Below are 22428 nucleotides of genomic sequence, written 5' to 3' on the forward strand. Positions count from 1 at the left end.
CGAAACGATCTGTCAAACGAGGTAAACGAAGAAGTGTTTGACATTCAAGAAGAACTAGAAGAAACCAGCCAATTCGCGCAAAACAATTGAATCGTTTTAAGCCGTTTTCCTTCCAAAAGTTATTGAAAAAAGAGATTCAAGTGAATTTGGTTGCAGAAACAGGAATCTAAACTATACAAGGTACCTATTGCAGCATAAGGCTTCAGTTTGCTTAAGGATAAAGGATCAAATTTTCGTCTTCCGTTAGCGTCGATTCTAGCGCATCTGTGAAAACATAAACAATACGTATTCAGCAAGGTTTTGCTCATATTTGCGCAACATTAATTGCAATTTTTGGGATAACTTTGCATTGCAGACGTTGTGTGAAACACAATTTCGGTTATGTTAAGTTTTGTGTTGCCGGTGGTTGGACCGAACGGTTTGCGGAACCTACCTACGGAACCGAAAGAACCGACTGTTCCGATCCGTCAACACAGCTCTGTGTAGTGGGCCCGCACTTGTTCCGATTTACATGTTACTGTCCTTTTATTTACAGGATGCCGGCGCAGCGATCGAATTTGTGGTCCTTCTTCAAAAAGCAACCCACGGGTGCGAAAGCAAAATGTTTAATGTGCGGCCAGATGATGTCGCTGGAGAAATCAACCTTCACCAATTTGAGACGGCACATTCGAAGAAAGCATCCTTCCTTACAGGATCAAGTCACACCGCGGGTAGGCAATTGTGTAGTTGAATTGTCCTTAAAACAGGTTTTTATCTCTATCACGATTTTTGTTTCTGGTTTGCCAACAGCCGCACATGCTGGGCCAACGCATATGGAGCCATTACGTGAAGGAACCGGATAAAAAGGCACGATGCCGGCACTGTGACAGAAGCATTACCTACCAATACACAACCTCCAGTTTGGCCAGACATCTTCGATACAAACATTCCGACGTGTTCGTGGAAGACGACGTTGAAATCGTAAGCGGTTACCACAGCCAGGAGGAATTCATTGAGAAAATGTACGACGAGAGTGGAGAGCAGCACGGCGTGGAAGAATTAATCTCGGTCCATGAATCGGACGGAGAGTATGAGTATAAGGGTGGTGCACTCATTGAGCTGCAGTCCGTACAGAATGCAGAACTACCGGAGCCTATCAAGCTAGAGGTATTCGACTGCTCGACTTCCATTCGATGCTAAGGGCGTAAATAACAAACTGTTCCCATCTTATCTTTTTTTTTCAGATCATAGATTTAAATCCACAGCCCAAGCAACACGTTGATCAAGGGCATGGTTCCATCGACGGTGGCGGCGCTCACCAGTCAGCACAGGTAACAATTGTCAGAAAGACAAAGTCGTCGGGGGAGAAAAAAACTATTTTAAATACAATTTCTTCCATGCCAGATACATCCACGCGATCCCAGAAGCTTGGTACATAATGAGCACGAGCAGGATTATGACATCATGGAGGTGCTAGAGGAAACGGTCATAGAGCAAGTCATTCTACCAGCCCCGACGACCAGCAGCACCGGTGTCGATGAGCCGAGACATGATCAAAACGTCAGCAAAGACCAGCTTCCGGGTGGTTTCAGCATGGCGCACATTCCTACAAAAACGGCCGCATACGCAACCTACACGGCGCTCGAAATGGAAGCGTTAGACGAACGGCAAAGGACGATCGCACAGAAGCTAATATCGGACATACTGTTCAATGCCAAGCTGGACAACTTAACCGAAAATTCCATGCTGGTAGCACGAGTTGGCACATTCGAGGAGGAATAGTAGTGGCAGGGGGGGAGTGGGGGGTGTCACGAAGTCGTGAAGCTGAAAATATATTGGCTTAATTTAATTTCCGGTCTCTTTCCGGTCTGTCGCCATTTGCCGCAGGTGCGAGAAAACAAGCTGGCTGGTGAGAAAGCTGTACACTATCAAGTAAGTAAGAGTGCTTTTCCCAAATCTTTCCTAATTCCAATGGCCTCCTACAAGCGACCCCTTCTACCAAGAGGCCTTGTCGTTTAAAAAGCATTATCTACTTGCTTAAGCCAGTAAGACGTGGACTATGGGAGAGAATCCCTGTAAGTAAGGAAGGACAATCTGGAGTATCTCTCACTAGACTCTGGCAGGCTCTCGTGTGATGTGGATTGGTCATGTCACGAGAATAATATCAAATGGCTCAGTCCGTGAAGTCTTTAATCCATCTACTCGAACAGCAAAGGGAGTAGTAGATCCAAAAATCCTCTAAAACAGTTTAGGAGGCATGTTTTTGCAGTGGACAAAGAACGATCAGCTGGAAAAATCATAATTGTTGTCATGTCTATAGAATGACACCGGGCAACCATCCCTCTGAAGTCCTTTTAGACCCTTCATATGATCAGTAAAGGTATCGAGACTGTAGGGTTAGGATGAGGTGATGTGTATCAAATACTTCGAGCACTTTGAACATCAATCGCCTTTTTTATTCCAACATAACGTCCCGATGAGCGTATTGCTCCGCGGCTCATTACCCACCGTATACCCGAAACACCTCCAATCAAACTAAACAAACCACATCGCTTATCTTATCGCCTTTCCCATCCACAAAACGTACTGCAAGAATATTTCTCCATTCTCCACCAGGCGCACAGACTGCATCGGCAGATGTCCGCAACGTAAATTAAATTCCCAAGCGACACATTTGTATCGCAACCGATCCGCTACCAAACATGGCATTAATTACACTGTTCGTCGTACACGCGACAATCTGCGGTTTTTCCTCAGCAAGCTCAAAATTTGGTCAACTACTAGGCATGCATGCGTGGGGACAAGCGATTGTATGGCCATCCGATTCCGACATGGTCACTGCGCAACTGCATCCGATCGTACACCCGAACGTCCACCGTACGTTTCTCCTATGGCGAATTCATAACAAACGAACGAAGGATAATGTCCTCCGGCTCGGGGCGGTCGCTACGGCCACCACCGACATAAAACGCCTTTCAGTTCGTATCGAGACAGCGCGTCGAAGCGTGGTCGGTCCACCACACCACGTACGGGAAATCCGTGCGGAGTTTCTCTCCTCCTCACACCTAGTGCTGTGGTGCATTAGGCAACAACGACCAGAACCCATCCACCCCCCCCGCCTGGGTGCGGGTTCTTTTCATCCGTAAAGAACTCAAGCTGGTCTCAAAAGTTCACGGTTGTGCCGGTGTACCCGAGTGAAGCTGTTTTTCCTCTCGCGTCATCCACGTAACCACGGTGAGTGAAACACTTCCAACAGGCGGACACAACAAAGAACGTCAGTGGTTCCGTTCCGAACCCCATACCCCACGGGGAAGGCCTCGAGTAGCGCTATTGATTGTCCATCACCTTTGGCCGATATATATATATGTCCTCAAGAAGTGTTTGATCGTTTCCCCCGCCCCCGAGACGTGTTCGAGCGACAATTAGGCCACACTGCGCCGCTTCCACGGCGGAAGAGAACCTGCGAAGCGGACGGACAGAGCAACGACAACAACAAAATCCCATCAATCGGGCCGTGATTGGTACGTGATTTTTACCGTGTCGTCGTCAGCTTTTGCCCCACCATTTGCCGACCGTAGACGGTCCGGACCCCACGTTTCGAACCCGTTTCGGGGTGGGAAAAGGCGGTCAGCAATCAGCAAACCGTACCGTATCGTGGTGTGGCTTGTGGCACGATATCGTTCAGTTTGCACTAGAGATTAACATTGGCGATGATAAGTCCGGGGCAACCCGGGGCGATCAATAGAGTGGAACATGGTCGAGGATGAACAATCACGCGGATTGATTAATTGTTGATGGTTGATTTTGGTGCAATTGTTTGGTAAAGACGACAGTTGCGAGTGTGAAGCGATTTCCGTACGAAAGCTTTACAGCACCTGAATAAGCCATTATCAAAGCTCTTATCGTAGGTAACCATCACAACAAAACAAGGCCAAAAGTGCCGAAATACTGGAAACAATGGAACTTATTTTCTTAATGCGAAATATGTTGTTTCACTCACACAGACACACACACGTGTACAGGAAAATGGCTAAGCTGCCGCACGGCAAACTACTATAATCTTTATCGATCGATTTTCGGCGTATGTGGCCACGGTCACTCCGGACGGGACCGAGGGAGAGAACCGTGGAAGAGTCAGGGTTGAAGAAGGCAATGTTGTGTTTTTTTTTTGTTGCTGTTGCTTTTGCTATTTTCTTTCCCTTCCCTATACTAAACACGCGGGGAACTGGCGGATAGTCTTCGGTTAAAGCTTTCTCCGGGCTCTCCCTGGCCCCAGGGTGGCTGAAGAGTTACGTGATCGGAGCTTACACTTACGGATGGGCATGGAAGAGGAGCAGAAGGAGGTGCTTGTGTCACGCTTCAGGACTGCTCTGTTCGCTGCCACGGAACTTGCTTCTCGGAAGAGGTTTGGTGTCTTGGGGAAGTTTATGTTAAGTACTTTGGAAAGATGTTTTAGTAGTAGTCGGGCTGTTGATAGGTTGTTTGTGTAATTTAAGTTCTAACAGCACTTTACGAAGGACTTTTTGACTGAAAACTCACAATGAAGCTTAGCCAGTTTTATGTTGGTGATATCGGGGGAGACAATGATGCCGGTACGCGGACGATTGCGGTTTACAACAAATTAAAACTTATTTATTACATTACACTTATTACACTTATTACACACGCACACACACACACACGCTAAAACTTCGCTCGTCTAACGCGTCCTGTCTCGGCAGCGGCTGGATCAAGAAAGAGGCCGATCGGTCCCGAAGCCCGAACACGAAGGATGAACCGCATGGCACGTCGATCGCTGTCATCCGTTGACAGGACCGAGTAACGGCGTTACGGTCCGGGCCTCCGCTGCTTGGTCGAGTATACACTCAACACCTCCCCCTTTTAATTCAGCCGATACGCGCTGAACCTACGAGGCAGTCTTCTAGTCCTAGAAGATCGTCGTGGTAGCTGTGTCTGCTGGGTGTTGCTGCTGCCACTAGACGAAGCCGCTCGTTGTACCTCCGGTTGCACGGATGATGCTGGCGATGATGCCGGTGCTCGCTGAACCCCTGTCAGCGCCGGTGCTGCTGAAGATGAGGCTGGCTCCGTTGGCAGCGAAGCGGACGGCGACTGCTGACGAGACGTCAAACTCATCTCATCTAAAAGTAAACTAAGGGGAAATTGGTGCTGATCCATCTCGTTCCGTTCTGATGAGCTAGCGACACGGCGGCGGAGCTGATTCACATGACGCCGAAGTCTTCTCTGGTCGTGCGACACAACCTCGTACATGACGTTGCCAATTCTGCGAGCAATCCTCCCTGCTATCCAATTCCAAGAGTTTGCCCGATACACCTTGGCATACACTAAATCACCAGGCTGGTATTCACGAAAGTCATCCTTCGCTGTAGACTCCGATGCTGCAGGAGGGCGCAATAGATGATGAATTGTCCTGGTCGTTCTTCCAAACATCACTTCGGCTGGTGTGCGCTGGTCCAAAGCAGGATTTGGTGTTGAGCGATACGTGAGAAGAAACAAGTCCAGGGCCTCTTCAAGGGACACGTTCCTCGCCCGTATTTTCTTCAGTGATCGCTTGAAGGTATCCACAAATCGCTCTGCCTGGCCGTTGGAAGTTTTAATGATTTCCGGCCACTTGGAGTAGGCATCTACCGCAATCAGGAAATAGGCTCCCTCCACAGGTCCAGCGTAATCGATGTGTACGCGGTGCCAAGGCCCAGGTGGCTTCGGCCAACATGATGGTATCTGGGATGGTGGTGATTTCGCCGCAGCCTGGCATGCTTCGCATGAAGCAACTCGATCGGCGATGTCGCTGTCCAATGATGGCCAATACACGAAACTGCGTGCAATCGCCTTCATTCGCTGGATGCCCGGATGCCCTTGATGAAGCTGTCTAAGGCATCTCTGCTGCAAAGCTGCGGGAATCACAATCCTCTCTCCGAAGAGGATACAGTCGCCAACGGTCGTCAGTGCTTCCCTTCTGTTGTGGAATTGGGCCAATTCCGCACCATAACTGACCTTGCCTGGCCAACCCGATTGGACGTAGCGGTACACTTCGCGCAGTAGAGGGTCCTTTTTCGTAGCTGCTGCAACTTCTTCGCGATCATGTACTCCTGCTCCGGTTTCGCGTGCTTGCTGATGAGCCGCGACAGCAGGTCTGCATTGCCGAATTTATCCGTGGGTATGTACTCGATTTCGAAGTCGTATAGCTGCAGCGCTAGAGCGAACCGCTGCAGCCGGTTGGCAGTATACACAGGAATTCCCTTTTTTGATCCAAAGATGCGCAGCAATGGCTTGTGGTCGGTTTGGAGGCGGAAATGCCTGCCATAAAGCATCTTGTGGAATCGGGTTACTGCAAAGATGATAGCCAGTCCTTCGCGGTCAATCTGGCTGTACCCCTCTTCTGCTTTCGTTAGAGCCCGTGACGCGTGCTGCACCACCTTTATTGATCCATCCGGAAACTTGTGGCTAATGGTGGCTCCGAGCCCAACCGATGAGGCGTCTGCGGCTACTATGATTTCAGCCGTAGGGTCATAATGTGTCAGAAGCAGATCAGACTTTAATATTTCCTTGAACTTTCTGAAGGCCTCTCCGCACTGCTTCGTCCATACAAACTGATTGCCATCTTTCAACAAGTTATCCAGGGGGTATCTCAAATTCCGCATGTTAGGCACAAATTTTCCGTAGTAATTAATGGCACCCAAAAACGAGCGGACTTCATTCACATTTGATGGAGCTGGTAGGTTTACAATAGCATCAATTTTCTTTGGATTTGGTCTAAGGCCAGTACGATCAATTATGTGCCCGAGGTACTCTATCTGATGCGTCTTAAAAGCACACTTCTCAGCTTTGATAGTAAACCCAAATTCTTTAATACGCTGAAGCACCTTGTTGAGATTTTCATCGTGCTCTTCTTCAGTTCTTCCCCCGACAACAACGTCGTCCAGATAGCCAGAAGTGTAACACAATCCGGCGAGCATCGCATCCATTATCTGCTGGAACGCGGCTGACGCAACCTTTAATCCAGGAGGCAGACGATTGTAAAGGTAAAGACCTCGATGCGTGTTGATCGTTAAAAGGGGCCTGTAACGCTCTTCAATCTCAACTTGCAAAAATGCGTCTGACAAATCCACTTTGCTAAAAAATTTGCAATGGGCCAATCTTGCAAAAATATCATCGGGGAGCGGTAACGGATATTCATGCGGACGCAACGCATCGTTCAACCCCGTCGAATAATCGCCGCAGATTCGAATAGCTCCACTGCTTTTGCGTACGACGACTATTGGTGTCGCCCATTCCGAGTAATCAACAGGTGTGATCACATTCATCTGGACCAGGCGATCGAGCTCTTCCTCTACTGTAGCCTGCATTGCGTATGCAACCGGTCGCTTCGGGCGGAACACCGGACGGCAATTATCCTTAAGCTGCAGCTTGATCTGCGCTTTCGTGCAAAGCCCTGTGCCACGAAAAACTTCCGGAAAACGGCTCTGCAATTCCTTGGGAATCTGTGCGGTCGTCGAAACTTTGGCGCAAAACACATCCATTGGAACGGAGCTAAGAGCAAAAAGGTCAATCAAGTCTGCTCCCAGTAACAATAAATCGACTTGAGCCACACGGATGATCGCCGGCTTGGTAGCATTACAAATGGCAACCTCTGCTCTAAACTCGCCAAGTAGCTCCAGCCTCTCATTAGAGGCAGTCTTTGCGCAAACGGTAGGCTGCACCAATGACGGCTTCCCTACTTTCTCCCACGCTGAACGACCTATGACCGATATATCTGAACCCGTATCTAGCTGCAACCGGATGCCAACTCCATTGATGGAAACTTCCACAAACTTGCGACTAGCCCGTACGCTGCACACCGTGACGGTTTTAGCAAATCGCGTTGGGCGATAAAACTTTCGGCCAGCGCGATGCTTCTGCTTGCGGCAGCGTTCCTCCAGATGACCAACTTCACCGCATTCACGACACTTATGGTTAGTATGCGGACAATCCTTCACCCAATGCAAAGCTCCACAGAACCAACAAGGGTTACTTGGTTTTCCCGACCGGTCATCACGATGTATGGGACGCGAGCGCAATCCTTTGCCGCGAAACCCATGATGGCTACGGCGCGCGCCATTTTGAATTGCCAACACTCGCTCCTCTTTTTCTCCAATGATCATCGCATTTTGCTTCTTTAATGCCACCAGACGACTACACTCCGCCGATAATTGCTCGAGGGTGATTTCAGCATGTTCCTCGATACGCGAGAGCAGCTTTACCCGAAAATCTCTATCCGTGTCTTCTTTCAGCCCACATACAAAAATCAGACACTTGAGCTGTTCTTCACCCATGCGGTTCAGCTCAAAATCAACACATGCCCGATTGACTCGACATGCGTAGGCCAAAAAATCCTCAGCTTTCGTTTTGACGATTTGCATGCATTTGTAGCGTTTAGTTAAAAGGGATTCTGCCTTGCCGAAAATGGCCTTCAATTTTTCCACGGTAGCCTCAAATGTTAAATCGCGGGGATTACGGGGTAAAATGTAATTCACGTACCTCTCATGCTCCATTGATCCTAGCTTCCGCATAAGCATTCGTACCTTGGCCGCATCGTCAATCCTGGCTGCATCACTGACGAACAGATCCTCGTAGCGCGAGTACCACGCCTCGAACGTTAGACCGGCTTCAGCCTCGAAGCGGAATTCGGTGATGTTTCTCGCCAGCGAGTCCAGGATTTGCTCCGGATTGGCTGGAGCTGACCGATGCTGCTGCTGCGGTTGCGACGCGATTTCCGATACTAGTGGTTGCTGCTGTGATGCACTTGGCGGATGCACTACTGGTAGCTGCGATGCGTTTGTGGGCAGTGATGCTGGCGGCTGTTGCTCAATTTTTGTCATTAATTGGCGTAGAAGCTGCATTATTTGATACATTGTTGGCTCACCGTTTTGTGACACGCCTGGTAGCGATGGCGGGTGCTGCATTATTTGATACATTGTTGGCTCACCGTTTTGTGACACGCCTGGTAGCGATGGCGGGTGCTGCATCGAAGCGGCTGGAGCGAGCGATGGCGGATGAAGGCTTGTGGGCGCTGATGATAGCGATGGCGAAAAATGTACCGAGGACGCTTGAGATCCCTGCTGCTCGACCGCTGGAGCGTTTGACGGGAGCGGTTGGCCGTATCCGGGTTGTAGTAACGCAGTACCCGGGGTTTCGAACTGCTGCGAGAGACGGCGCTGCTCTTCCTCCATCGATGAGTCCGTACGACGGCGTTTGCGTGAGGAAGGAATTGTTGCTCTGCGTGTGTATCACTTTTTTTTACCAAATTTCCTCGTCGCCACTTTTATGTTGGTGATATCGGGGGAGACAATGATGCCGGTACGCGGACGATTGCGGTTTACAACAAATTAAAACTTATTTATTACATTACACTTATTACACTTATTACACACGCACACACACACACACGCTAAAACTTCGCTCGTCTAACGCGTCCTGTCTCGGCAGCGGCTGGATCAAGAAAGAGGCCGATCGGTCCCGAAGCCCGAACACGAAGGATGAACCGCATGGCACGTCGATCGCTGTCATCCGTTGACAGGACCGAGTAACGGCGTTACGGTCCGGGCCTCCGCTGCTTGGTCGAGTATACACTCAACAGCCAGCTAATGGAAGTTCCGTTTAGTCTATCAAATATCCTTACAAGGATTTATTTTCTGTCGTGCAGTTTGCATACATTTAGGCACTTGTCTCGGGGATCATTCCATTATTCCTCTTACACTAAAATGGGAAGTTACTTCTCACTTTTCCGTCTATTATTGCTTCTCCTCGTTGATAGCATCGTACAGAAGCCTGAGCGAAAGACATCCTTTCTTTTGCTTCTTGCGTCTTGTGACAAAGAATGCTACCCCAGAAGATCGTCCAAGATAACGATGATATACGAACAGTTAAAAAAGGACGCACTTGATAGCACTGTGCAGTGGCCAAACGCCTGCAAGTATGCTATCGCACAGTATTTTTATGACCCTTTTTTTAAGCGGGCAAAGAAGGGTAGACATCGTTTAAAGGTGCTTTTTGTTTCGTTTTGCTAACGGGTCAGTCAATGACTCGGGAGAGAATCTTTGCCGGGTCGAGTGGACGATTGGCAAAATACATTGCATACCTTCAGGCGTGCGTACCGATAACAAAACGTTTATGGTAGCTTGGGAAGTGTCTTTTTTTTGTACGGTTTGCATACTTTTAGGGCAATTTGTTCATCGGAACGAATTATATAGTTTGCCTTTACCGATGACTAAGCATGATTTGAGGTAGTAAAATGTCACAAAAAAGCGACAGTGTGAGAAAAAAAAAGCCGGAGGACCACCATTATTCATTTTACGTCTCCAGATGCTCTGTACCGGCCTTGTAGTTATTTATCATAATTCGCTTTTCTCACAATAGCCCCATGTGGCACACGAAAGCATAAGTCAATCGCCACCTGCAGAAGCAACTTGTTACAGATCCTTTCCCACAACGTGAGCAGGCCTTCAGTCGTTTTTGTATCCTTTCCGTCCGATGTATGCTGTTACCGGGGCGCATTACAACCGTTGCCTGTCATTGAACCATCAAAACTCGTACCACCCAAAAGCGAGGCCAAACTGTTGCCGAATTTGTTGCAAGCAACCTGTGCACAACCTTCACTTGTTGTGCACCGTACCACCTTCGTAAAAGAAACATTTCTAATTATGTTGTCAATGCTGTTGACGAGCCACGGGATTCGGTAAAAATATCGAGTGCTGGCCAACGGAAACGGAAAGTCACTACCGAAGCAACTCCAGCAGCATGCTTGTGCGAGGAGCGCAACTTTTTGGCCCCGTCCGAGGCAGGTCCCGGTGACGAATGGTTTTTCACAAACAATTTTCCCTTCACCGAAGGACACAACAAAAGCATTTCGCATGCGGCAAACACACACACACAAACCCCGCTGGTGGTGGTTTCGTGCCCGAGCTCATTAGCGAAGAAAAAGGCATTACTGGGTGCTGCCTGTTCGGGGTACGAATTACGAGCTCTAATTTTAATACGATACATTTGCGTGAAATAAAAGCAAGCGGCGCAGATTTATTGGGGGTTGGGCTTTGGGGCCCAAAGGATTTGTTGTTTTGCACGGTAAAGGAGAAACGATCGATTTTTTTGTTTAGGGTCGTCGCGGGAAGGGGTTTTTGTTTTTAGAAGCAAAGGGCAAAACATCAGTAGCGCACATGACTGGACGATTTTGTGGACGAAGTGTTTTTATATTTAAAAGAACATCTGTGTTTAAAAATTGTGTCTTTTAAATTTAAAATAGCATTCTTTGTGAATAAAGTGCGCTCATAGCCCCTGGTAGTATGCAATCCCGGCCCGGCAAGTATGAGGCGAGCCAAATGGCGAGCCAAGCCCACTCTGCTCATATGATTACTTCTAAAGTTAAAAATAAGATTGCATACATGTAGGCGTCTTCATATGAAACAGCGCCATCCATCGATGAGAAGACTGATTTCCACGAGCTTGGAGTGCTTCAATCAACTCCTTAAACGTAATTTGACTTAAACTCAATTTTTTAACTTAAATATATATTAATTAATATTTTTTAACTTAAAATATTTAAAAATAGTATTTGAAATTCGATTCTACAGCAAATTTAAAGTCTTAACAGTTTATCTAAATTTTAAGGTGAAGAAATTTCTTCCCGAGTGGTATACTTTCAGGCTAATAAGTTGTGGTTTTCTTTTTCGTTTTCTACATCTTAAATTATTCTTTGTGATACGTAATCTCCAGAACTTGGTACCAATAACCCCGCTTCAGCTATTCCATTGGGTAGCCGAATATTCTTAATTTTAATTTGCTTTTTACTCCTAAAAGTGTGCAATCAGTTCGGTATTTAGTTTAATTCTATATCTTGGGACAAATTAGTACGATCGCTAGCAGTATAATTGATCAGTGGAAAACATTCAAAAAACATTGCATACATTTAGGAGTATAGCTGTGATGTTTCACGACCCATCGAAAGACTGTTTCCAAGAATTAAATTTAAACTTCAATCTACTTCACCATCAACTAATTTTGATGACATTTAGAAAAAATGCAATGGATTCTTTCAACTGTTGGGAACATCTTGAACGAGAAGAATTTATAGCTCAAATTGCATACCTTCAGGCTCAATCAGTAGGATGTATTCTAGAAAAAAGGCTTATGCTATCCTCCAATGCTCTTGTTTCATACTAGAAACTGCAAAAAGTTATCAACGACAAACTTATTTCTTCGCCTTCGACTCTAGAAAGGTTAAAGCGAATGTTAATCCCCAGCATCGCCATCAACTTTTGTTTACCTTAAATCAATCAACAAGCACATTAAAAAAGCAAAACAAACCTTACGGTTCGTCACTTGAGCCGCCAGGGTTCCATTGGTTCTTGAACCGATCGCACGTTGGTACTTTGAATTCATTACCCACCAAGACCACTCACAACGTCTGACGACGCAAATTCGTCTTCTGACATTCGATACCGTGGTTGGTGGGCCGTGTCCCGGTTGTTGCCGGGAATGGTTGCCCTTTTCTGCTACCTACCCATTCCATCGAAGGTTCGGTTTACATCAAACAACCTTTGCCAACATGCAAAACATGGTTCGTGCTGTATAGGTGCTACTGGCGCGTAAACCGATCCTGCTCGTCAGCACATTTCACGTCCCGCATACCATCACTTCACATCCATTTAAAGCCCTTAAAGAGCCCCCAAAGAAAAGCCAAGGCGCCGTAGGGGACCGTGAAGTGGGATCGAAAAATGCTTTAAAACATATTTTCCTCTCGATGTGATTCGTTTTCCACAATCTCTAACGGCAGCTTTTGGATGGCGAATGTTTTCGAGTGCGTCGTCAGTGGCACCGGCAGCCGATGGATGGTGGGGACGCTCATCCTAACGCATCTGATTGCGTACAATGAGGCGGGCGGACCCGGGCTGATGATAGGGATGGCGCTGGCAGCCCTGTATGCCGCATTCGCTGGTAAGTAGTGAAGGATCACTTACTCACTCACTCACACGCTGCTTGGGCAAACACACACGGCATTTACCTCCACTGTATACATTTCTCTTCGCCCGCCCCCAGGAACGTGCAAATCGGGCATCAAATCGCTACAGATCTCCTACATTCGCACCACGCACCGGGTCGACTTCTTCTGTCTGTTTCTCGCCAAGTGGATGGACATATTGGCCCTGTTCTCGGCCTGTGCCGTGCTGGTGCGAACGCTAAGCTCGTGCCTCGACGCCATGACCGGCGGGCTGGCGCGGATGTATATTTTAGGTAAGTGTGTCCTTGTGTCTGTGTGTCCTTATAAGTATGTCCGTGTCAAAACCATATCTCCTGGGCGTGAGAAATCGAGTCGTCCCAGCGCTTCGGAGCATGATAAATTGCCGAGAACAGCGTGTGTCTGGAAGATGTGTGCGGTAAACGGTTTAATGCCGGTTTAACAATGATTGCGTTATAATGAAATTTTGCACAAGAGGAGAGGAAGATAAATATTTCACTTTCCACGTTGCTCAGATTTTACCCACCAACCCTGAGAGCTCGAGATGAACAGCGGAAAATTATTTTGTGATTTCATAACATGCGGAGTGAACAAACTTTTAAACCAACTTGCCGCTGAGAGCGCCTACTTAAAGCAACAGAGCATTTCGAAGTGGTTCACGTGTGATTAAAACCCGGAAAAACAAGCTCTCATCCAATTGGTTCTCAGTGTTGCATACCTTCAGGCGGTGGTTGACTTCTGCATGACAGAAATTGCCCTGTTAATAGCTTTCGAAAGCAAAACAAAGCAAACATCCTGTCTCTTGGGGGATGCTTTGTTTACAAGACGCGCTACAAAGCGCTCCGAGCGTTTGCCATAGCAACGCCAGCTCCTCAGGTCCAACGGGGCCCTGCCTGGTGTGGCATTTTCTCAAGAGATTTGTAACATCATCAGATGATTACGGGGTTAATCTCTTTTACACAAAATTACACCCCTAATGGAAAAGGATGAACGTTAAGCGGCAGAAAACAAATACAACATAAACAACACACAGCATTGAAACTGATTGAGGCAATTAATTCTCTGTGTGTGAGAGGGCGAGTAATCTCGGTTTCTTTTTTTTATCGCGCACTGCGACAATCATTAGAGGAAAGCTTGATGAAGCTTTTCCACGAGCAATTAATTAGCAATTTCTTCGAAAGGACACAAAGAAACGGGGGATATGCTGTTTAGAAGTAGAAAATGTTTTTTAACAATTTAAAATCAAACGAACAAGCTTTTATCACTCGATTTGCATACCTTTAGGCGCTATGCTTTGCTTAATGTCGCCCAAGGAGTTACTTAAGAGGGTGCAGGTGTTCAATTAGCTATTGTTTGTTGTAAAAGTCAATTATTTTTCTAACTATTTTAATTTGAAAGATGAAACAAATCGATTGCTTACCTTCAGGCGCTATGAGCTTCTGAATGTTGCGCTAGAAGATACCTAAAAGTGAGCTGGTATTAAATCAACCTTTGTTTTTTGTAGACGTAAATAAGTTTTTATGAACAACCGTTTGCCTATTTTAATTCAAAAGAAACACAAATCCTAACCTTTGTTACTTCATTTGGACTCAAAAATATAATGTTTATTCATTCGAATTTAAAGAAACTTAAGGGGTGCTGGCGATCAATTAATTTCTGTTTCTAATGGACAATTTTTTTAACTGTTTGAATTCAAAAGAGGCGGCCCTGTGGCCGAGGCGACAGTGGCGCCGGTCTTCACACGGCAGGACCGGGCTTCAAATCCCATCCAAACCGCCTCCCCGTACGTAGGGTTGACTACTTTACTACGGGTAACACTAAGTCACAGAAAGCCAGAATCGGCAGGCCGAGACCTCTTGAGGCTGTAGTGTCAAAGAAAAAGAAGAAGAATTCAAAAGAAACTCAATTTCTAGTATTTGTAGCTCCGTTTGCATACCTTTAGGCGCTATCATGTACTATGCTTCTGTTCCTAGATTTGCATACCTTTAGGCGCTATGCACTGCTAAATCTCACCCAAATAGATACTGTAAAGGGTGCTGATATTTAATTAACTTCTGTTTGTTGTAAACATGATATTTTAGCATGGAAAAAAGGAGTCTGTTACAGTTTCCTTTATGCGTGTGAGAATTTTTAATCACTCGCTAGGGATATTTTCATTACAAACTGCACACGCTCGGAAGCAAGATGTTAATTTCGTCTCGTACCGCTTCTTATCCTTACCCTTCTTATCCTCAACTCAAGGCCGTAACTCACCCGCCAACGAACCCTGGCCGGACGTAATCGGTGTGGTAGTCATCTTCATCGTAACCGGGATGTTTATGCTGGGGTTGGAGAATACCCGAATCTTCGGCTGCCTGATGATGGCGGGCGTCCTGCTCGTCGGCACACTGATTGTCATCATGACGGGGTTGCGCGGCAATCCGGCCCTGTTCCGTACCGAGCCGATCCTTCCGAAGGGTGTCGTTGGGGTAAGTGAGAATTAAAGCGAACGTTTAAAGCTCGAGCTGGGTCGATGGGTCAGGGTTTGTCACCCTGAGCGTCCTCTTATCGTGATGGAGGAAAGAATGGCTAGCTAATGAAGTTTTCGTTGTATTTTGTTCCTCCCTTTTTTGGACCTACTATCAACAGCTCCTTTCCGGGACGGCACTGTCAACGTTCACTTACTCGAACGATTTACTAAACGGTAATTACATCAAACGTCTCCTGGGATTGGTCGTTATCCTGCTAGTGTTACTATCGAGCGAACTAGTCGGTGCGTGCTTAACGATGCTGATAAAATTCAGGTTAGTTCCGATTTGTTGCCCTCCCCCCGAACCTCGTGCCGTATCCTCACCGGTGTTACGGGTGATAAATTTTGTGACGCAGCAAATTGAGACAAGCTCGTGTCGTTTGATTTCAATTAACCGGAAACGTTCTCTCTCTCTCCATCTTGTCTTCCGCTTCGACTGCTGCCACCCAGTTCCAGCCACGACTACGAAGCCGTCCCCATCCTTTCCATCCTGGAGCTGAAGGACTTTCACAAGCTAATCCCGGCCGTCGCCTGTCTGCTCGTGCTCACCTGTTCCGGCGCCCTGCTCGAACTGTTCCCCGAGATGTACACCCAAATCGTGCAGCTAACGACCTCGGACTGGCGCATCCTGGCGAAACAGATCGGGTACGAAAATCGGGACAGCGGTAGCCCGACGCTGACAATCTTTACCGGCGGCAGTTTGTGCGCTATGCTCGCGTTCGCCTGTCCGCTCGAGAATCTCACGTACATCCTGGCGGCCAGCAATGTGCTGGCCACGTTGCTGAGATCTTTCCACTTCCTGTACCTACCCTTCCGGCCCCATTATCTCGAGCAGCAAAGTAAGTAGCTGTAAGGGTACGGTTCCCACTAATGTTCGTTTTCCGCTCAGGCTCAGAGGTTTAATGGCAACTGACACACTGATCGAATAGCTGTACCGTTCGGTTTGTATCGTTCGCAGATGAGTCAAGCCTTGGGTACAGTCGGTTGAACACGGGTAAACCCACGTCCACTGCTTCCGGTGGCGCATCGAACGCGAGCAACGGTCTTCGGACCGGACGTCGATCGAGTCTTTGGTGCTTTAAATCGTCCAACTTTTGCAACACCACCAAAGCCGCTCTAGCCCATCACATGCTACCAGGGAGTCGGGGTGCGCACATGTCCCACACGAACGGGTTCAATCGGGAGGAACATGAGCGCGAGTGGCTGCTGCTCGGTGAACCATCCTCACCGAAAGGACCACCGCACAGCCCACCGAGCACCGTGGAGTCAACGGTCCTGTCGGACCAAATCTCCGACATTGAGTGTATTGCGCTGGCCAAACCGGAAAACATGGACAGTGAGGATAGTTCGACCGATATCGATGCGATTGTGGATGAGTACCGGCAGAAGGTGACCGTCTCGACGGCCGGGTACACATCCGACGGGGATACGTTACGGCTGCCGACAGCGAACAGCTGGTATCTGGCCATCATATTCATCGTGCTGATCGTGCTGGGCAGCGTGATAACGGCGTCCGGATTGATGCTGTGGGATACGATCATGATCATTGCCGGCGTGAATGGTAAGCGTGTGAGTGTGTGTGTGAAAGTTTAGGGCGCGGAATACTCAAACCGTGTCCGTGCTTGCAGTGGTTTTCATTCCAGCAACGATTCTGCTACTATTTCCGAGGTACCATCAAACGAGTTCCTCACCGACAGCGCCAGCCATGATGACGTGCGTGGTAACGGTGCTCGCTTCGTTCATCCTTTTCTCGGCTTCGTTTGCTCAGTCGTGGCCAGCGTTGCTGCTCTGGTTTCTAGCAGGTGAGTGTGATATATTATTTGCTTATTAGGGCGTCCCGTTCAGTGTGAGTCTGGAAGTCTAGTCTATTCCTCTTTTCATCTGGATAACCGAAATAGACTTTACGGGCTTGATCTTCTGGTGTCATTCACTTGACGTGACCGATCTAAATGATCTGAGGAGCCAATTCTAGCCTAATTCGCTCTTATTGAGCTTAATTCGTCAGTTTTGGACATAATTCATGTCTCAAAATTGTATGAGAGTTTTAGACTGTAAACATTCCTTATGTCCTAGCTTCCTCCTTGGGATGTAGTGTGGCAATTCCAGTATCTCAACATCTATGCTGGATTGGTGCAGACCGTTGACCCAAGATAGGTGAAGCTTAGAACGACTTCAACTTTGCGATCACCTATCTGTAAATCACTTTTGGCGAACATGCGAGAGTCACCAGAATTTGGATTCACTCATAGAAGATGGTCCCTAAAGTTTACACTTCTGAGTTCTGGATGTCCATCTTACTGGCACAGGTCCTTGGAGGGCAGCAAAGAGCCCTGAATAGCTGCTGTTAGTTTTCCATTTGGGAGTCCTGTCTGTCTGACATCTTCCCGCCCACTATGACTTCTACGAATACGAGACACGTCCAAGTTGCTTTGCACATCTCATCCACGACCGTTTTTCTTTCTCCAACAGGACTCTTCCTATTCATCCGATGCGATACCTGGTGCTGCCTGTGTCTGGATCGACCCGGCAGCGGCCAAACGACGCTCATTACCAGCGTGTCCACCACGAAGACGACCACGATTCGCGTTCCACGCCCGCCGAAGGGAGCCATCATACAGGCACGCATTGCCGGCCACAGCTGACACTCGGACTCGACCGACAGTGAGCTGTTCGAGGACGAGGACACGGTCGAAGAGTGGACCGACTGATGGATCGACGGACGCACTGCAAGCTGTGGTGTGCTCGTGTAGAACTCCGTGCTGCAATGTGAGAAAGGCAAGCAATGCAGTGGAACTGTTGGTGGCGCATGTGGGTTGTGGTTCTCTAGTGTTTGTGTGTGTGTGTGTGTGTATGTTTTGCTCGTACCTTACTCTCACTGGGACTGTGTATGTGTATGTATGTGTGATGTGCGTCTGTCCAACCATCCATCCATCCATCCCCGGGCCTTTGCCGTCGCCTGTGCCGCGGTTGGCAAAAAAATACAAAACAGGCACACAACGTGTATGTTAATGTGATAAGACAAAACCAAAGGAAAATCAAAGCCTACGATTGTTAAGTAAGGCCATTTAGCAAACAAACAAACAAAAACAGCATTTAGACAGATGGTAGTTTAGATCTTTTTTCTCTTTGCAATGTATTTAAACGCGTGGCAAGCGGTTGTGTGGCCTGTAGTGCGCTCGACGAAATGCGTCAATTAATCATACCAAAAACCCTTCGGAACGCGGATAAACAGTGTAACGAGAAAGGTACATCGAATGGGTTCTATGCTCCATGTTAAAGCAAACGTGCGTGTTTGAAATGTATTTTTTTTCCGGGGGTGGGGGGGGGGTCCGTTTCCGTTTTCCAACAAACCATTTCGAAAGCCTAATCTTGTGCGGCCTTCAACGATTACCCCCCCGTCATAGATAGGTTTTTTCGTTAGACGATCGTTTTGCGGCATGTGTTGCAAGTAGCGCGCTGAAGATGTTAAGATAAAGCTACGGAAAGGAAAAGGGAGACACGTGGTGATATATATTTTTTGCGAAACCTTAGCTTGGTTGGTGCTGGTAGTTGTTGGACAAAGTTAACTAAACTTTTTGATGGACTAAAAGAATCGCGCATATAGCGTTTGTTAGTAGAGACACCCTTTTTGGCGGCAGGGGAGCGAAAACAAGCAAGCTCGTTAGATAGCAATAGGATACGCGTGGACGAAGATTTTAAATATATAAAACCGAACCGTTTGTTTTCCTTTCTCACTGTGGGGGCAATAATTCTTGCAATCGACATCTTATCAATCGTTATTGTCTGTTTAGGAATTGGCGTGAATTCCATTTCTTTTTTAATGCAATGGTTCGGAACAATCTGTATATTCAATTGTAAAATAAGGATAAAAACCCATTCTCCCCATTGGTGTTGCTCTATTCTGTATGGAAAGATAATTTCTAATAAAGTGTTCCTTATGCTCCAAAATACTTAAAAAATGAGAAAATTAAATGTTTTTAGTCGAAAAGAGGAATGAAAACGGTTTTCTATTGATTTCGTTATTCTTAACGGTTATTTTCATGATATTTTTAACTGGCATAATGACAGATCGTCTTTATACCAGCCCGAAGATTGCCGAAGTGTCATCAGTCCACGAAGTTTGACAGAATTGTATTCAGTGGTGTGCGTGAGCAAGTGTTGTGAAAACATAAACAAACCAGCTTTGCACAAAGTAGTTCTTTACATAGGAAATCCGTGATAAAATTGCTGAAATCAAGCAAAAATATAATTATTACATATCAAATAACATACTTACAACACAATGGTGGCTGTATATAGCCGATTATCAAGTGAAATCTCGTAAAATGGCCACTTTTTGTAACGATTAAGGCAGTGTTTTGAGAGTGCCAGAGTCCAAAATGCCAGCATCCTGTGTTATACCCGATTGTGATTTAAAATACACCCATAATGACGATGTATCCTTCCACAAGTAAGTTTTCCACTCGTATATCACGTTTCTACTATCTAATGTCTGCTCTCCATCTTACACGTAGATTCCCGCTAAGATCTCCTGAGCTTCTCAAACAATGGATTCAGTTTACCGGACGCGATGAAAACTGGCACCCGACGAAATGGAGCGCCCTTTGCAGTAGACACTTTCTGCCCTCCGATTTTAAGGGATGTGCCTCCCGGAAGATACTACTCGCAACGGCTGTTCCTTCCGTTCGACCCACCACTACCAAGATCCAGTCGAGAGATCTCTCCCTGCCGGTTATATCCTACGAAACGGTTTGGCCCGACGTTACCGGGTTTCCTCCTGTGCGCCACGAGTTCGATTACCAACCCGACGAGCAGGAAAACAACCCGCCGAATGATTCGCTCTGTCCTGTGATAACATCGGAAAGCGTGGAAGAGTTTGAAGCTGATATTCAACTGGTGGACATTACCTGTCGGATCTGTGGAGTCATTTTCAGCCGTGCCGCCGATAGCCTGCTGTGTGATCTCGTCCAATCGGAAGACGTGGTAAGAAAGTATCTGCCGTTCGTTAATCTGGAGCTACCGAATTTACCACGCAAAATCTGTCTCCACTGTTCGAAAGTGGTGAGTGGATTTTCCAAGTTTAGTGACAGTGTGCTGCGGGCCCAGTCCGATCTGGAGCATCGTTTTGCACAGCAGCAACCCTTAGCGCCGTTCATCCCCGAAAGTGCTTTTCCAGCAGCGAGTGCGGGCAAACCGATGAACATTAAGCAGGAACCTATTGCGAGCCTAAACATTAAGGAGGAAAAGGTTGAAAATGCGATCAACAGTGCGGCAAGGCAGAAGGATTATTTGCCGGCCGAGGAATCGAGCGAAAGGCCGATGATCGTTAAGAACCAGGCGGTGTCGGGTGACCCAAATAGAATTTTTCTTTTCAATAACGCCGGACAAGAGAATGGCGGTGGATCAGCCACCACCACTACTACCTCACTGATGAAGCAACAGACGCGTGAATCTGCTAAAAATTGTGAAATCCTTGAAATTGTGAACCTTTACCCACCGATCGTGGACATTACGAGCACCACCGTGACAGAAGTACAGCCGTACGAAATTACACTGCCATCGGTTACCACAGCAACGGCACCGGATGGCTTTTCGGCACAGCCACCAACAGCATCCAGCGCCTACTCGACACAGTTCGTTAGCAGCCTGAAGGTGGAAAACACGGCGGAACTGGACACGGAACAGGATGACTATTATCTGCCGGAAAAGTTTCTTTTCATTAACACGCTGGAGGAGCACAGCTACACCAAGCTGCCCATACAAGCGGATGATAATAAGGATGAGATTTTCCACGACATCACCGCTGTCGGGAGTGCGCAATGGTTCCTTTCGACAGAGAGCATTCCAACGCCACAAAAGCATGAACCAGTGTTGCCGGTAAGGAAAGTGACCACCCAGTGGTCGTGTAAGGTTTGTGGTCGACAGTTTACCCGCCACCGGAGCATGTTGTACCATCAGGCATGGGAGTGTTCCGGGCGCAGGAAACTTTCCCTAAGCTGTACCTTTTGTCATCGTAAATTCTGCACCTGGGGCAAAGCACGGGTCCATATGTGTTTGTGTGCGAAAAGAATCGCCAAGCGGAAGCGACTTAAATGGAAGATGATGCTAGCAATAGCGAAACATCGTCGGATAGCTGTGGATGGCGAGAGCGATCGAGGAGAAGCTTCCGCGGAGAAGAATGCCTGTCCGTTGTGTGATAGATCGTACGCGAATGCGTCCAACTTACGGCGCCACCTATCTACCCATCGACCCCCGGAACAGTGGAACCACAAGTGTGGTGTATGCTTCAGAATCTTCGATAAGCTGTTTGATCTGAAGAAACATCTGCAGATTGCATCCTGTGGGAATGGTGCCATCGCTCCCATTCCAAATTCTGAATCGGAACCCGAAAAGGAAGATCTCCCTGCGGCGTGTGATACTATGAAGCCGGTCAATGTACCCGCACCAGCCACTACAACAGCTAACCATCTCCTTTACGTCTGCCCAACCTGCAACAAAATGTTCCAATCGTACAGTGGGCTAAAGGTGCACGAACCGATCCACACCGGAACGAAGGCATACATATGCGAAAAGTGTGGCAAATGCTTCTCCGGCCCATCGCACCTATGGCAGCATCAGCTTACCCACTCGGAGCTACGCCAGTACAACTGCAAACAGTGTCCGAAGGTGTTTAAGCGGAAGTGTGGCCTTAGCCAGCACGTGCGAGCTATCCACATGAAGATAAAACCGTTCCAGTGTCCAACCTGTGGTCATGGGTACGCGCTGAAGGCTGATATGACGCGATGCAGACACTCGCGGTTGAATGATCCGGCGGCATTCGTTTCGGCATGCTAGTCAGCAAGGAGAGTGGAATAAAGACGCGAAAAGTTGAACCATTGAAGGTGGCGTATTCTTCCGTTTCGGGTTCGAAAGAAACAAGTCCTCCACATCA

The 22428-nt window shown here is 47.5% G+C and overlaps 4 protein-coding genes across 4 annotated transcripts; 3 read left to right on the forward strand and 1 right to left on the reverse strand.

The window, feature by feature from the left end:
• The first annotated feature begins 33 nt into the window (after positions 1 to 33).
• LOC118510678 lies at positions 34 to 1828 on the forward strand. The gene is made up of 5 exons (XM_036052841.1): positions 34 to 180; positions 536 to 710; positions 790 to 1146; positions 1224 to 1310; positions 1384 to 1828. The coding sequence occupies exons 2-5, from the start codon at positions 537 to 539 to the stop codon at positions 1759 to 1761; spliced, it is 996 nt and encodes a 331-aa protein (XP_035908734.1). The 5' UTR covers positions 34 to 180; position 536; the 3' UTR covers positions 1762 to 1828.
• A 324-nt stretch (positions 1829 to 2152) lies between these two features.
• Positions 2153 to 9621, reverse strand: LOC118510042 (uncharacterized protein K02A2.6-like). The gene is made up of 3 exons (XM_036051430.1): positions 8943 to 9621; positions 5992 to 8879; positions 2153 to 2177 (listed from the first exon to the last, which is right to left on the reverse strand). Exons 1-3 carry the CDS (start codon positions 9204 to 9206, stop codon positions 2153 to 2155), a joined length of 3177 nt encoding a protein of 1058 aa, XP_035907323.1. The 5' UTR covers positions 9207 to 9621.
• On the forward strand, positions 2954 to 19456 carry LOC118510674. Its single transcript, XM_036052835.1, has 9 exons — positions 2954 to 3213; positions 12806 to 12966; positions 13069 to 13263; positions 15230 to 15456; positions 15617 to 15771; positions 15948 to 16336; positions 16456 to 17058; positions 17126 to 17299; positions 17967 to 19456. The coding sequence occupies exons 2-9, from the start codon at positions 12813 to 12815 to the stop codon at positions 18137 to 18139; spliced, it is 2070 nt and encodes a 689-aa protein (XP_035908728.1). The 5' UTR covers positions 2954 to 3213; positions 12806 to 12812; the 3' UTR covers positions 18140 to 19456.
• Positions 19457 to 19659: 203 nt separating this feature from the next.
• Positions 19660 to 22377, forward strand: LOC118510679. Its single transcript, XM_036052842.1, has 2 exons — positions 19660 to 19947; positions 20012 to 22377. The coding sequence occupies exons 1-2, from the start codon at positions 19877 to 19879 to the stop codon at positions 22329 to 22331; spliced, it is 2391 nt and encodes a 796-aa protein (XP_035908735.1). The 5' UTR covers positions 19660 to 19876; the 3' UTR covers positions 22332 to 22377.
• The last annotated feature ends 51 nt before the right edge of the window (positions 22378 to 22428 follow it).

The sequence above is a fragment of the Anopheles stephensi genome, chromosome 3, assembly GCF_013141755.1.
Source record: "Anopheles stephensi strain Indian chromosome 3, UCI_ANSTEP_V1.0, whole genome shotgun sequence".
Lineage (NCBI taxonomy): Eukaryota > Metazoa > Arthropoda > Insecta > Diptera > Culicidae > Anopheles > Anopheles stephensi.